The sequence below is a fragment of the Gopherus evgoodei genome, chromosome 3 (assembly GCF_007399415.2).
Source record: "Gopherus evgoodei ecotype Sinaloan lineage chromosome 3, rGopEvg1_v1.p, whole genome shotgun sequence".
Lineage (NCBI taxonomy): Eukaryota > Metazoa > Chordata > Testudines > Testudinidae > Gopherus > Gopherus evgoodei.
The window spans coordinates 174,560,205-174,577,019 of NC_044324.1; the positions used below are offsets into that span (position 1 = coordinate 174,560,205).

The following is a 16,815-nucleotide window of genomic DNA, read 5'->3' on the forward strand; positions in this document are numbered from 1 at the left end:
GGGCTCCCCGCGCTGCCCGGCCGGGGCCCCAGCAGCGCCCGGCGTCTGAGCGCATGAGAGGGAGCGAGGAGCGGGGGCCGCGGCCCGAGCCGCTCGCCTCCTCTCCCGGACGGCGGCAGCAGAGAGACCGGCCCGGGGGGAAGCAAGGAGGCAGCGAGGAGGCGGCGGCTCTACGTGAAGAGCCCGGACACAACCCCGGTCCAGCGCCGCACCCGACCAGAGTAGGGAGGATAAGTCCCTACACCTCCCCCTTTCTTTTTAAACAAGGCCGTGGCAATGCGCATAAGACTTTGTTATAATATATAAACAAAACAAGAAAAGCAATACAGTCATTAATAGATACAACTTAGCATGTAATAGTGAAGTATACCAAGTTGGTTAACCAAAACTATTAAGCCAATCCCAGGGAGGATTTTATCCCTGGGTGAGGTTATACACATTATTTTATAATCAATAGTTGCTTGATTTTACAAAACTGCACAACGTATACTATTTACATCTTACAACTTAACTAATAATTACAAGTTTTTAATTAAAGTTAGGAAAGAGGAAGCGTAGATCCGGGATGGTATCGTCGTTTGCTGCTTCTATATCGGGATTGTGTGGTTGCTTATTACGTCGCTGGGTGAGCCACGGTCGAACCCACTTTGCGGGGATTCATCTGGGACCTGTAGTAGTAGAAATACAGGCATAGCCCCTTCCCCATGTTAATAAATCCACAGGACCTTGCCACTTTTGATCTGTATAATTAAACCACAGGCGCAGCTGCTGGACGCGGCGGAACCGCGGGTGGCTGATTAAGAAAAGGATTGGTGTGGCTCAAAGGTTGCGAGGGTCTCGGGGGCGCTGCCAGATGTTGACCCGGTGGTTGCCCACAATCTCCACGGCACCCCATACGATAGCAACGAGGACAAGGAGCATTCGGCGATGGAGTTCCATGGATACCACACGCCCAATCTCCACAGATGTGACAGGGAGCGGCGACACCGCCCGTATGCGAGGCGTTATTTGGTGGCTTAGTTTTATGAACTTTATAGTTTTTATAGTCCTGCAAAGTTTTTAAAAGATGAGATTGAGGAGGGACAGGCTTTCCCGCCATACAAGACAAGTGATTTAACATTTTCTGCAGCTGGTATTCCTGCCGTCTCATCTCCTTACGAAATTCCGCGGATTCCAAATAGGGAGGGTGATTGATATTCATTTTGCCAAAAGAGTTATTCGAATTTGGAGGAAGAGGGACCGTGCAAGGATTAATGTTAGTTCCATTGGGATCAAAACCGGGTGCGGTAGGGATAACTGTTTTTTTTTTTTGGTGCGAAAAATTTTTTAGCTTCAACCGGGAACACAACAGGTGACTCGGGCAGCACCACAGATGATTTATCCTTATCCCCAGCCGGGGACACGACGGGTGGCTCAGGCGGCACCGCAGGTGACTCATCCGTCCTTTTTGGTTGGAAAATCTTTTTCACGGCAGCCTGAACTCCTGCTTCGGCAGCGAGTGTCTCCACTATTTTCTTTGCCTTACACCATATTTGGCTAAGGGAGACAGCCTCCTTATTGCCATGGGCGACCGACTCCCACAGTTCAGATCCCACTTGTTCCCAAACGGCTGTATCCAAAACAGTACTTGGGGTAATAAAAAACCCGCGCCTTTGTCCCCACTTCAACAACTGGGACAGCGCGTCGGAGGGAATCTTTTCTCCCTGCTTCTTAGCAGTGCATAACAAAAAGTCATGCACCGTTTTTTTTCTCCGCTGACAAAGCGGAACCCATATTTCTTTTTATAATATGCGCGGCCGCTCACCTGTGAGCTCACAACCGTCTCTCTCGGACGACCAGGAGCCGATCTTCCTTCGGTACCTCCTGCCGCGGCCGCTACCTCCGCTTTTCTTCTCTCGAGTGCGCCGACCAGGTCCTGCCGGATCGGATCACGTCGGGGTCACCAATTGTGGTATCTCATGCGGAGCGAAGAAAATTTACACAGTCAACACAGCTGCAAACAAGTTAGGAATTACCTTTATTCTCTTTTACCACCTTTTTATATAGTTAAGTTTGGTTACATAAGAACCAATTATGTGGGCTAACATCATACATGCTAGCAATCTAATTGGACAAGAAGAAAAATTACGCGCTTACCATGCCTTTAATCACGCGATTGGCCAACCGCAACAACGCAATCCCCGACCATACAAAGAAGGATCTACAGCCTCCTCCCCTCTCCTTTTCCGAACCAATTGCTCCGTGTGGAACACAGAGAACAAGCGGCTTGGACCAGCCTCCCCAGCCACAGCCACAGGACTCCAGCTGAGGAGGCAAGGGACACTCACAAGTGACAGCTGCCGCCCACCTCTGCCCGCGGAGCGTCCTGCGCAGGGACCCACACTTACCCGACATCAGAGCAGGAGCGGCGCTGAGCCCAGCCGCCTGGGCTCCCCGCGCTGCCCGGCCGGGGCCCCAGCAGCGCCCGGCGTCTGAGCGCATGAGAGGGAGCGAGGAGCGGGGGCCGCGGCCCGAGCCGCTCGCCTCCTCTCCCGGACGGCGGCAGCAAAGAGACCGGCCCGGGGGGAAGCAAGGAGGCAGCGAGGAGGCGGCGGCTCTACGTGAAGAGCCCGAACACAACCCCGGTCCAGCGCCGCACCCGACCAGAGTAGGGAGGATAAGTCCCTACACTCCACATGTAACAGGAAAGTATGATTGTCAACCTTGAAACACAAATTCAGTGCAAATTGAAGAGATTGAGAGCCAGAGTTTGCCATTAGCTGCTAAGAGTTTTTTATTTTTTTCTGCCTCAATATTCAAATGATTCAAAAACCAGTGAACTGGTTGCAGTGCTTCAGAGATTTATGAAGGATTGCTCTAAGAATTTCCTTACTTATATTTAGCATTCTTGTATGGGATAACTTTGTGAATATTAAATAAAAAGTCAAATGAAGATTACCCTCGTTTAAATATGCATCTTGTGAAAAATCAGTTCAAACAGTTGAAACTTGAATTGGATCCCAAGAGGGTAGCTCTATCTTGCAATGACACAGATTTTCTCCTAGCTGAGGGTAGCCTATTTAACATGTTATTCCAAGAGTCAAGCCTTTAGCTGGGACAGATGGTTTTGTCGTCTTTTAACCTTGTATCTCATCAGCTTCCAGTCTTGAAAGTCACCGACTTACATAATTCAATCACCATTTAATGTTTTGAAATACAAGTTATAAAATTACTACACTAGTATTAAAACCAGCCCAAATAAATAACACTGGCAAAGATGGAAAGTTAGGAAGGGTTGTATTCATGCCACAAGATTTTTGAATAGTATTCACCATGGGTAAATGTTTCTAAGCTCTATAGAAAAATACATATACGTGCTATTCAGATGAACATAAATAACAGGCTTCTTAGGTTAGGAATGTTACAATCATTTTGCAACTATTTTTTATTTCATAAGGAAGACTTTATAGAATGTTTAAACATCTTGAAAATGACTGTTGCATGATTTTCAGATGGCAGATAAATAAATCACAGAGATGAGAGACTGTGGAAAACTTCAGCCTGTAAGGAATATTTTTGCCAAAAGCTTTGCCCATTGAAAATATTCAACATAGAAACTGCTTGTCAGCTATTATTTCGTACTATGGCCTGTAGTCAATCACAGTTCTTTTAATTAAGATAACCAGTATATTGTATCTACCTTTGTAGAATTTTTTTCTATTGTATAAAGAAAATAAGTTACTAATATTAAGTTAATACTTTAATAAATAGATTGCTCATGTGTCAGACTTATGCTGAAAATTTGTTCTATAATAGGTTGGAAAAGCTCCGAAGGACAGATTATGCAGAAGGGCAAGTAATACTTCATTTATCTAAAGATGACAAGGAATTTAGAAATATTTGATTACATTTTGTTTCAATGGTCATTACATCAGTTTTTCATGTTTTTAATGTGCCAAAGCATAAGGAGATCTGGGTGGGAAAGATTAAAATAAAAAATATTGATGAATTTTAGCCAGTCTTAAATTTCCAGTTTGACAAATCTAAGTTGAAAGGTGTAGACAAATCTAGTAAAAATGGTACAGAAATTGAACTTGAGACGGAAGCTTACCCGACTAACATTTTGTCCACATAATTTTATCAACTGGAAGAGTTAACTGAAACTATGTTCTGGGGATAGTGCGTTGTTTGTTTCTGATAAAACATTTTGCGGAATATAGTTACTTAATAGAACAGTGTATTAAGTGGATAGAATAAGCAACTTTTATAGACAAGACTTTTTTTAGATGTTGCAAGCTTTTTTGAAAGTCTCAAATTCTACTTTTGTCTGTTTTATCCAAATCTTTTGTTACAACTATTTGGTCTTAACATAATGAGATAAAGGAACTGAAATTAGTGGTAGTGCTTTTTGTTTGTTCTCTAGCAAAACTTGCCCTCCCAGAAATGTAAACAGTACTGATAAAGACCCTCCTTTCTGTCTGTTGCAACTAAAATGTTTTAAAATGCATCCAAGTGAAATCATGTTGCAGAAATTTATCTTTGTTTAATAGGATGTAGGTATGGGTGATACTGCAATGACATCTTTTCTTGGCTCATGTTCAGATCTTCTTCAAACCTTAATGGAGGTAAATATTTTTTTGATTAGAAAATACATAAGAATATACATGGTTTTTAGTAGTGGGTTTTCACCATGAAAATTGAAGGCAACATGAATAATATAGCTACAGGCCTGGCTCTTCCATTTAGGTGGCCTAGGCAATCGCCTAGGGCGCCAGGATTATTGAGGGGCAGCATTTTGCCGGGGGGGGGTGGGGTGGTCGCGGCAGGCGGCTCCGGTGGATCTCTCGCAGGCACGCCTGCAGCAGCTCCACTGGAGCCATGGGACCAGTGCACGGGGCAGCGAAATCGCTGTGTGCCTAGGGCGCTAAAAACACTACCGCCAGTCCTGTATAGCTACAGTTACTTTAATGACTTCATTTAACCAAAGTCTGTAAATTATTTTCCAGCGAACATGGAACATTTCTATTATTTTTTTAAATACTTTTTTGCAAAAGAAATTGTGGCTTGTAATATAACTCCTGTTTGTTTTTAATAGAGATTCTCATAATCTTTCTGAACAGTAGCGTAAAGTAATAATTTTTTTGAATGCTGGTTGTACTAGGCTGATGTTAGTAGTGATGAAATGCAAGCTCCAGTATTGGACACAGAAGATGCCTGGGTGTCAGCTGAAGGACCAATCTCGATAGTAGAGCTAGCCCTGGAGCAGAAACACATCCACTACCCACTTGTCGAACACCAGTCGGTATTGTGCACTATATTATATGGAATCATGAGGTTTTCTCTGAAAAGTGTGAAACCTCTCTCACTATTTGACAGCAAGGTATGTCTTTTAAAAGGTGTTATGACTGTGTTTTATAATATAATGCTGTCCTTGCTGCTGCTAGTTAACAAGCATGCATGTTTTATCAGTTATTTATAACTAGTTCTTTAACCACGGTATGTTGTTTGATGTCATGCCAAAGATAATTGGTGCACTCGGTTCAGCTAAGGATTGTCACCAGAATAGCAGTCCACAAACTTTCCTTCTGAATAGGATGCCTTGAGAGTGGTTTAGGTGTCAAAATCCTTATTTTAGTCCATCTAATGACTGTTAGTGGATGGTGAGAACACAGGATGCAATCTGATTAGGTCACACTTTTGTTAGAGAGCTGTAAGATCAGAGAAATTACAAATAATAAATCTTCTATTTCATTATCGTAATGTCACTCTCTGTATCAGTTATTCCTGATGCTTTATGCTACACTTCTTTCTTGGAAAGAACAAATAGCTAGTAGCCTTGAGAACAAGAACAGACTGATTAAAATAAATAGTTGCTATATTTAAAATGGAATCTGTTGTTGCTGCTGAGTCCTAAAACGGATGTAAAGAAAATGTTATGTATTGAGCTGGTTTCCTCGCAGCTGAGGTGCACACACTGAGTGAATTTTAGAAATAAAGTGCTGATGTAGGCTATTGTAAACCAATCCTACTGGGAAAAAAAATTGGTTCTCTGTAGAATTGTCATACTACAGATGTCTCCTTAAAGATGTATTGAGATATTTTTATAAATACAAAGTACCTTTTTTTTTTGGTATTTTGCTATTGATTCTTGTCTAGACATAGTCCCTATTTAGCACTCTGTACCTATTTAGCAAAGCACTTGCATGCATACTTAAGTACCCTTGACTGCCAGTGAAAGAGGTTATCTGTTTTTTGGGCGTCTTGCATAAAGCACCTTTTTCCCTCTACCAGAAATGTCCCTAACTCTGCAAATCAAACCACTTTCCCAGAAAGAATTTAAAAAAAAAAAAAGTGCTTCCTTGCCTTTTGTATATGGTTGTCATCCTCCCTTGCCTTACTTTTCATCTTTGCCTCATCACTCAAAATTCCCCCATGCTCTGCAAGCTGCATGGGAGAACTTCTTCCTGAAAGATTGCTAGGGATTCTTGGCTGATTGATTGACTGTGGACTTAATAGTATATAAATGTTTCAAAGGCCACTTCATCATCTGATTTCTAACAAGGCAAGTCTTTATCTAGAACTAAATTGTACCACTTGAAATTAAGAAGGATTGAATTACATGGCTATGCTGCAATTCCTTTATATATTTCTTGTTGGTGGTGCACAGAGTTATTTTGAGGGGTCTAGTAATTGAGGTGCACACTTTAACTGCCAGTATTTTAGTGTTTGACACCTGCCTTTTTGCACCAGCTTCCACATCTAAGATGGAGCAGGACAACTTGGTCAATGCTATGTGATGAAGGAAGCTCACCCTCAATAGAATATTATTCCATGTACATGGATGCATTTACCTCCTTTAGCAAAGCTCTGCCTTTTCTTGTCAAATCCAGTATGACAGCAGGACAATGGTTACTGTCACCTTTTTTTTTTAAAACTGTGTGCGCAATTCAAGGGCCGTTCAGTGAGCCTTGAAACTAAAAACAAAAAACAAACACACAACCTCTCAAACACTTCACTTTGTTAAAAGACCCCCTGGTAGGATGTTTTTCACACTAAATGTCATAGTTGGCATATCAGTCTAGAATGATAACCCTCAGGGTCTGAAACCAAGGCTAGTGGCTTAAAAAAAGATGATTTCTTTCCTTATGTAATGATAGCTCCATTTGGTTAGATAACTATAGCAGATTGAGAACCCCCTGCTATTGAAATTAGTAGCCTAACTTTTAAGCTTGAATGCCAGGTGAAGTAATTAAAAAAACCTAGAAATATTAGTAAAACACATGATTGCTTAAACAAATGTGTTTCTTTTGTTTCATAGCCTTTTCAGTAATTTAAAATACTGCATTTCTCTTCGGGATTGGAAACTAAGATGCAATAGCATTTAAATGGGGGAAGAAGTATCATCCCTTCAAGTGCTTGATCAAAATGGATCTGTTTTTCTCTGCCTTTCTCACGCAAAGGAATATGGGGTTTTTCTGTTTTCAATTTAGGGCAAAAATGCATTTTTCAAAGACCTGACTTCAATTCAGTTGCTGCCCAGTGGGGATATGGATCCAAACGTGTTATCCTTACGCCAACAAGTGAGTTTAAATCCTGTACACTGCCACAAGGAAACTATAGACCTTTAAAGGCATTTCAAGTAAAATTAAACTGCTGCTAACTCATTTTGGTGTTTTGCTTCCAAGTTCTTAATGAAAGCTGTGAGTGCAGTGGTACAAGTACAGTGCACAGCACAAAAGGCCAGAGGGCTCCCAGAAGAGGCACCACTTCCTGCTGAAAAAGACAAGGACTGGCCAGCTTTGGCTCTGGATTTGGCTCAGCATCTTCAACTCAGTGAGGATGTGATTAGAAGGCATTATGTATGTGAACTGTATAATTATGGCATGGATCATCTCGGAGAAGAGGTAATGATTAAAAAGTGCCTTTGGCAGCATGAGTATAGCCAGAATCATGAGGCACAGCTGAATTACTCAGCTCTGTAACTGGACAGTTCGGATTCATAGTCTCCCTATATTTTACAAACAATTTTGACTTGGCTTGTGCCCCCCAGCAACAGAGAACATACCACATTCTAACACTTGATTCTGGTGCACACAGTTATCTGGGACAAACATGTTAATTTTTTGTTTGATGCAAACAAGGAAAATATAGAACAAATTATTTGGGAGGAGTAGGGGGAAAGAATTCATGCCTTTCGCTGATGGGATTCTACCATTAGTGCAGAACAAAATTTAACTAAGTAGTAACAGTCATTGCCAGTTGTGCTAAGCACTGAGGTCTGGGATAAGAATTCATTTTTATTTGTCAGAACAGTTAAGAAACAATGTGGGGATTCAAAGTACTCTACTTCCATTTTGAGCAAACCCTTAACCCAAACTCTAGCACTTAACTTCAGTGTCAAACTTACTTAAAACGAGTTGTCACAGAAGAAACAATGAGGAATCCTTGTGGCACCTTAGAGACTAACAAGTTTATTTGGGCGTAAGCTTTCGTGGGCTAGAACTCACTTCATCAGAGGTATGGAGTGGAAAATACAGGAGCAGGTATCAATACATGAAAAGATGGGCATTGCCTTACCAAGTGTGAGGTCAGTCTAATGAGACAATTCAATTAACAGTAGGATACTAAGAGAGGAAAAATAACCTTTGTAGTGGTAATGAGTGGCCCATTTCAAACCGCTGACAGGAAGGTGTGAGTAACAGCAGGGATGTGAACTCATGTTTCAAGAATCTTAAGATATGAGCTTGAGCCTTAAGACCCACTGCCATGCAGCCATTGTACAGTTTCATTCTACAGTGCAGGACTTGGCCAAAACTGTGGATTTGTTCCACCATTTTCAGTAAAAGTTACTAACAAGAGCCCTGCCATTGGCTGATAAATCCGTTTCAGATTCCTTCATTTGTCCGTATATTACTTGAAGGTCAGAGTTGAAGCAAGATAAAGTAGTTTCTGGTGTATTCCTATTCTCAGGCCATTCTTCAAGTGCATGACAAAGAAGTGCTTGCATCACAGCTACTTGTGCTGACAGGACAGAGACTGGCCTATGCTTTACTACACACACAGACGAAAGAAGGCATGGAGCTGCTGGCCAGACTTCCACCAACACTATGTACCTGGCTTAAAGCTATGGTAAGTTTGGCCTAAATGAGAAAACAAATTTATAGAAAGATTCCTCTTGACCACAGACTTTTATTACTTTAAAAATTAACATTTTTAGTAATGCTGTAGTGTAAAGTATGAGTCCAAGCTTATCTGACTTCACTTCTGGTTAACAGGAACAAGACAGCCCAGCATGATCAACTGTCTGGTCATCTGTACTCCTTTATAAATTTTCTAAAAAGCCACACAGTTTCAGGGTTACAGGTTGCATGCACTTAGTCAATTCAGAGGATAGAGCTAATATCTTTATTGGTTTAAAATGTGAGTGTATTGCAGAAATGCCTCTCTTCACTGCTAAAATTTATTGGGAATCCTTTTACCAGCACTTGGCGGGGAGTAAATTGTTCAGGTGTATGTAAACAATTGCACATTTGCTGCTCTTGAGGACCAGATGTGTAGGAGCTCACAATGTCTGTTTCCCAAAGATTAAATTTATCTTCACTGTAATGGCTGTGGCATAATATATGGAGATGTACCTATATCATAGAACTGGAAGGGACCTCGAAAGGTCATTGAGTCCAGCCCCCTGCCTTCACCAGCAGGACCAAATACTGATTTTGCCCCAGATCCCTAAGTGGCCCCTCAAGGATTGAACTCACAACCCTGGGTTTAGCAGGCTAATGGTCTAACTATTGAGCTGTGCCTTCCTGTGAAACTATCATATTACTCATATTTTAAACTATGGCCTTGCTTTACTGTGTAATTACTGGTGGTATGCTCAGCTGCTTGTAGCTGATCTTTTCTTAGCTTGGGGGAAAGACTAAGGGCTTGGCTACACTGGATAGTTGCAGCGCTGGTGAGGGGGTTACAGCGCTGCAACTCAAGATGTGGCCACACTTGCAAAGCACGGCCAGTGCTGCAACTCCCTGGTTGCAGCGCTGGCTGTACACCTGATGTGCCTTGAGTGTAGCGATTCTAGTGCTGGTCAGCAAGTGTGGACACCACCAGTGCTTTTATTGGCCTCCGGGGTATAAGGAGGTATCCCAGAATTCCTGTCCACAACAAACCAGAAGAATGGCTGAACTCCGATCTCCCTGTGGCTACTTGCTAAAAAACAAACACAGCTGCTCTGTGCTCCAGCGAGCGAGCCAGTGAAGGCAGGAGAATTGCTTTGGAATGTTCAAAGCTGTTTGCTTGAGGAGAGAGGGGGGAGGGGTAATGTTGAGGAACTGTTTGTGGTCTGACAGGTACTTAGGAGTGCATAATTAGCATTTAGTGAATAAGAGACAGGTGGGGGAAAGGTCAAAACTTTTAAAATGATTGAAGGTAGGCACTGTATCTTCCAGTCCTTACAACTTGCAAGGCAGGGAGTTGAGATCAGTGTCAGCTCCAAAAATCCACTCTCTCTGTCTCCCCCCTGCTCCCTGTCACATTCCACCTCACCCCCCCTCTTTTGAAAAGCACAGTTGCAGCCACTTGAATGCTGGGATAGCTGCCCACAATGCACCACTCCCAACAGCGCTGCAAATGTGGCCACACTGCAGTGCTGGTAGCTGTCAATGTGGCCACACTGCAGTGCTGGCCCTACACAGCTGTACGAACGCAGCTGTAACTACCAGCGCTGCAGAACTGTAAGTGTAGCCATGGCCTAACTTGTGCTAAATCTGTGAAACAATTCAAGAAGTTGTAGAATGAAGCTTCTTTCAAAGGAAATAAATTTAGTTTGATGCTGTACACTAGTGAGTGTCATGGTTCTCTTCATTAGCATTCATATAAAGTGCAGCATTATGTTGTATATAAGACTCACAGAAACTCATACAGGAGGGACATAAGTTTGAAGACTGTACTGTGGGTAGCATTTATCCTAGTGGAAGTCAGGATCCTGTATAGAAATGTTCAACTTTGATTCAGATCAAAGGAATCTGAACCTAGAAAAGGAGTTCTCTGAAGTCTGCTGATTCCCTGAATGTAGAGTTCGAAGGGGAATAATGATACAAGAATAGCTGTGACTTCAGCCTAGTACTTGATACATCATATTTAGGCTTCATTGTACTGGGCTTAACTCCCCCCGCTTACTTAACTGGGCTCTGATCTAGAGGTAAGCTTAGGAACCCATTTACAATTACAAGCAAACTTCATTGTAGCCTTTCCTTCTACCATTGCTCTAACACTTTTTTTTTAAAAAATCCTTTTGCAGGATCCCCACGATCTTCAAAATGTTGAAGTGCCCATTTCAACGACGGCGAAACTAGTAAACAAAGTAATAGAGTACTTACCGGAAAACCATGGGCAATATAGCCTTGCCTTGAATCTGATCGAGGCTGTAGAAGCAATCTCTTCATGACAATTTACATACTAGTTTTAAACACTTCTGCTGTAAGAGGAGGCAGTGCATGATTTTACACACTGAGGCTGATCTTTGTAAAAGGAAACATTCATGTGGCTTTTGTAAAATAAACTTCATTTAAAAAGCAAATGCTTTTACTGGGGAGTCCATCTAAGTTCCACCCTATTGTGCATAATATAGTAGGAGCTAGTAATCTTTGTACATTTGTCAATAACACTATTTCTAACTCAAGCATTTGTGCTCTAGCTTAGCTAGATGGTTACATTTAACAGCAGTTTTATTCCACTTATTTACAAATTATATTCTTACCCGAACATTTTATATTTCATACTCTGAAAAACGTTAAATGTATTTTCCATATGTTGGTTATTGAACAACAGTCAGTTGCATAAATCTGTATCATGTAAGGAAAAATTTTAGGCTATCCCATTTTTCTGAAATAAAAATGGTCATGTTTCACTTCCATAAAAGAGTTACATTCTGAAGGGCCCCTAATAGTTAATCTTCCAAGGTGCCAGAGTTGATGGAGGGGCTCACTTCCTGTAACAGCAGTACAAAACACCCTAGATGGGGCTAAAATTAGCAAGGAACCTATCAAAGTTCAAGTAGTGTGGAAGAATACTTTTAACACCATCAATGTAGAAACAAACATCACTTTACAAATAAGGCCTCACCTCACCAAGACTGGAACATAAATTTCCTAGTGCAGCTGTTATGAAAATCCTGGTGAAGTTAGGTTAATACTTCAGTTCCTTAAATGAGTTATTTAGAACACACTCTGGTAAGAGTAGAACCACATCATGGGATAATACACCCTCTGAGATGTGATTTCTAAAGTGCACTGATGTATAACACATTAAAATAGCATTATGTTAAAATGTGCCAGGGAACTTCTAGTGTGCACCAGCAGGGTCTACACTGACCCATTAAAGTATAAAATGTTAGCTTGCTTTAGAAGTCTTACCCTTGTAGTGTGCATTATTGCCCACTGTGCTGAAGCCCTGTAATACAGAATACCTGTGTTTTACAAAACCTTGTGTGTTCTTCATAGTGCAGTGCCACAGGATATCTGTATTACGCAGCCAGAATCCTTACGTTTTGGGTGGTATTTTCAAGCCATCAAAAGCAGACCACCAGTCTTATCTTACAGCAACTGAGTATCCCTGTTGTACTCTGATATACATGTTTTCTGCTAACATCAGGACTGGAAGAATGATTCTCACCAATTCTTGGCTCGAGCCTGTATCAGTTATAATGGAAACAGCTAGCTGACTCCTGTAACTTGCCCCTGTCTGCAATTGTTAACTGTACACAAAATCATAAATCTACCTTCTTAGATAAAGGAATTTGATAACAGTAGGATATAGGATTCACCTATAATAGAAGCAACCTACTCAGTAGTGATTACCTTCTCTGAGGTGTGCTGCTGCTGCTGTCATCAGGGAACTACTGTTAAAACAGGAACAAGAACAATTCTTGGAGGTTGGGATTGCCACTCGCCTGTAGAATGACAAGCTACAAGAAGGGTTCACTTGAAATAAACAAACTGACAGTCTGGTGAAGTTTACTTATTCAGTATTCTTGGCTCTTAATGTACAGGAATCAGTTTGCAATGCTACTTCACTTCTAGCAATATGGAGGCTTTTTGAAAACATGTAATTCTGTTTTGCATTTTAAAGAATGTAGCTAAAATTCATTTACACCTATTGCTGTTGTATGACATTATGGTTACCATGAAGGGTATTATGCTAGTGAAAGCAAATAATGGTCAGAACCTGCCAACTTTATAGACTGATTCAATAGTATGTTTCATATCACTGACAAGTTAAATACTGGTAAGAGACACCCCTGGCTGTCTGAGTTGTTCTAGGGTAAGACTGTAGGGCAGTTTCCTCTGAGGCCACTCTAGGCCTTACTATAAGATGCCTTGTCTAGAGACAGTATTTTAACCCTCTGTAGAAATTAATGGATGTTTGAGAACCTACAATCTGTCATGAAACCTGCTTTAGCTAACACATTAAGGGTATGTCTATACTACCCACCAGATTGGCAGGCAGCAATCAATCCAGCCGGGGGTTGGATTTATCACATCTACCCTAGATGCAATAAATTAACCCCCGAGTGCTCTCCCGTCAACTCTTGTACTCCACTGCGAGAGGCACAGGCAGAGTAAACCAGGGGGGCAGCAGCAGTTGACTCAGCACAGTGAAGACAAGTTGATCTAAGTAGGTCAACTTCAGCTATGTTATTCATGTAAATGAAATTGCATAACTTAGATTGATATCCCCTCCCCCAGCATAGACAGAGTGTAGACTAGGCCTAAGGGTTGTTTCTTGTTTACATTAAATTCCTTCACACTATCAGAGCAGCATGAAGGAACTTAGTGTAATTGAGAATCAAGGTCTACGGTGTTATGTGAAGTACTTCGCATCAAACCTGTAATGTACTGTACGTAATAAAATTATGTGTATATACTGCTATTTTCTGTGTCACTTGCTATGGATTTGAGTAAATCCAATAAACTTGGGATTTGATTCTAGTTTTCTCCTTCCATGGGCATGCAGACCTGAATTATGATGTCTAGTTAAATATCTTTCCTTACCAGTTACTTCAGCATACAGAAGGTTTAGCTGAACTATGCAACTTCACAAAGTCAGTTTACAGCACTATGAATAAAGTAATTTAGACGTCACTATCTGCAGCTACTAACATTCAGTGCCAGGCAATACCGTGCCATTTCAGTAGCTGATCCCCTCTTTTACAAGAGCCATCAAGGTAAATTACAGCTGGTTTCAGAGAAAGGACTCTTACTTTAGACCACATTACATTTTGACACACACTTGTAGTACTAGTCTGCATTCAAAGAACGGCTTTTATTAGGCGAAAAGTTGATATAAACATAAGCATTTTTAAAGGCTTTTCCACTACTGTAGTTCTGCTCAGATTAAGGCATAAAATGCATTGCCCATGAACTGCTACAGCTTTCTCCAGCATATACTGAGTTTTCTTTAACTCTTGCAGTTATGTTGTAGCTCAGGGGTTCCATTTGGTTAATGAAACATTGAGAGTTTACCGTCTTTTATATTTATATATTTTATAGTCCAAGTGGAAATATCTACATAATAATTGTCCAGCTCACTTCATTTTCCAGCCATGACTTCGGTGCAGCGTGGACATAGTGAGAGTGGAGAATCAGCAGTGTACTTCCTACAACGAAGGCATTTTGCTTTAGCAGCTGGTAGGACTATAACTTTATAAGATGACTCTTCACGAATATCACCACCTGTCAAAGACAGTTTTACTGTATAGCGTACAGTCAGCATTGAAACCCCAGCTAACACTGCAGCCTCCTGATATCTGCATTTAGGGGGGTTAACATTTCTTTATTCCTTTCTATAAACTAAAGCTAAACCCTAAGAACCACCTTTGACCAAAGTCCTAAATGCAGGTAAGAGACCAAGAAAAACTAGTGCACAGAAAGGGACTGATCCTGCTCAGCATCAGCTCTTGGTAATAGATAAGTTTCTAATCTGAGACAGTTGTTTGCTAGGTAGAAGCAAGCACTGATTAGTTCTGTTTGTCCCCTTTTCTTACCTTCTAAGTTAATCAAAAAGGTCCCTTTAATGATATTTTCATCTGTGGCCATTTCTATAGGTAGTTCGGACAGTAGAGTTGTCTGTGAAGCCATCATGATTTCATTTAGCTGTGATACACTGGAAGACTCCTCAGACTGCAGTGTCTGGAAACAACAGTTCGCTTTCTGAACTTTAATAGCTTAAACATTTGCAACAAATACACTCTACAATGCAGCATGGGGTTTGCACACATTCTTATGGGTGTCTGCAAGCTGTCTGATTCAAGTCCAGCCCTCCTGCTGGCAAAGGCTAGAGGTATGCACTTGGCTGCAGGACATTTCAACAAATGTTGCCATCAAGAGCTTTTGTCTGAGCCATGTCTCCAGCTGCGGGAGTACATCCTACCTCCAACAGTATGACATTTATACTCTGACCTCCCCCCTCATGATGTCAGGGGCATAAAACAAAATGATTGATTTTAATGCTCAGTTTTGATACCAGATTGACAAGGCTGGAAATCTCTCTTGCCAGTATCATTTCAAACTTCAGCATACACCTTCTTTAAATGCCTTAGGCCCTAGCACAAGTCAATCCCTTGCATTTTAAAGATTTAGAGTTTAAGACATGGCAGTAGTTTCTCTTGGACACATTCACTAGCAACTGGACTGAAACAACTACCAACTTCTTTCTTATAGGCTTGGGATTGACTTCAGTCATTTAGACCTGGTTTGAACAGAGGACCAAGAAACTGAAGTGTCCAAAGTCCCTTTCCTATTCCTCCTGTGCCAGTTCCACATCCAGTACTGAACTGCAACCCACTAGGGAAGCCTGCACCAAACTCTTAATCACTTAAGATAGCAGGAAGTCTGGACCCCGTGTCCATTTTCAGAACAGAAAATAGCCCTTTCACGTCTGATAAGTGTGCTGACCCCGGCTCAGAAATCACATGGATTAGCTAAGTGGAACATTGGCCGTGTTGTTAGCAGTCATCTGAAAAATGCTGCAAAGGACTAGATCCATAGATTTAGGCACCTAAACCCAAAAAACTTAGATTAAAATCCCCAGTTGGCTGCCACCTAAACTTGTCAGTCGCATTTACAAAGCTGCTTATGTCCTGATGCCGCTGAGCCGCTTGGCACCTGAGTTCCAGAGAGATCCTCACCCCAGCTGTCCCCCCACCGATTAGTCACCCTGTGCCAGGCGAGTGCCCTCACCACCATGCTAGAGGGGAGCATGGGGTAGGTCTCAACCACTTCTGTAGAAGCTGTTCCACTTTGTGTGAAATACCTGAATATTCAATAAGGGAGGCAACATGGTGTTCTTGGCCAGCTATTAGAGCACGCACTTGAGGGATGGGAGACCTGGGTTCATATCACTCCTCCAAGGCAGAGGGAAGATTTGGACCCAGGTATCCCATCCCATCCTAGGTGAATGCACTAACGAGGGAGGGAACACAGGCACTGGTCTCCACTTTTTGCAAGAAAGGGTTGACCTGACACAGGTGCTTAACTCCAGGAAAAGGCTTGCAACTGAATCCCAAGTGGTGATTGGCATCTAACTCCCTTTGAGGGAGGGGCTCAGGTCACCTCCTCTCCTTAGTATTTCCTACTGTCCTATTGCTGTCTTCTGCGCCACCTAACTCTCCCTGTGCACTGTACAGAGCATTGGGCTCCTGACCTGGAGCTGTGGATTCCACTAGACCTCAGGGCACCTCCTTGTTAAGCACTGAAACCGTGACTCCAGGTCGCCTACAGAGATCTAGCCCAAAGTGCTCAAGCAGATCAGGAGTTTTTTTTTCTAGATGTTACCCGGTGG

The 16,815-nt window shown here is 41.9% G+C and overlaps 2 protein-coding genes across 3 annotated transcripts in view; one reads left to right on the forward strand and one right to left on the reverse strand.

Moving 5' to 3' along the window:
• Nucleotides 1-12,992, forward strand: part of LOC115649425 (rab3 GTPase-activating protein non-catalytic subunit-like) — a 57,925-nt gene extending 44,933 nt beyond the window's left edge. The window contains 7 exon segments of the mRNA XM_030558365.1: nt 3,796-3,831; nt 4,530-4,604; nt 5,141-5,359; nt 7,470-7,559; nt 7,665-7,883; nt 8,950-9,108; nt 11,276-12,992. Coding sequence (XP_030414225.1) covers nt 3,796-3,831; nt 4,530-4,604; nt 5,141-5,359; nt 7,470-7,559; nt 7,665-7,883; nt 8,950-9,108; nt 11,276-11,422 — 945 coding nt within the window. The 3' untranslated portion in view covers nt 11,423-12,992.
• A 1,275-nt stretch (nt 12,993-14,267) lies between these two features.
• IARS2 (isoleucyl-tRNA synthetase 2, mitochondrial) overlaps nt 14,268-16,815 on the reverse strand; it is a 55,082-nt gene continuing 52,534 nt past the window's right edge. For both annotated transcript variants that reach the window (XM_030557476.1, XM_030557477.1), the window contains 2 exons: nt 15,020-15,164; nt 14,268-14,708 (listed from right to left, as the gene is read on the reverse strand). In XM_030557476.1, the coding sequence (XP_030413336.1) occupies nt 14,566-14,708; nt 15,020-15,164 (288 nt within the window). In that variant the 3' untranslated portion in view covers nt 14,268-14,565. The remainder of the gene's footprint in view (nt 14,709-15,019; nt 15,165-16,815) is intronic.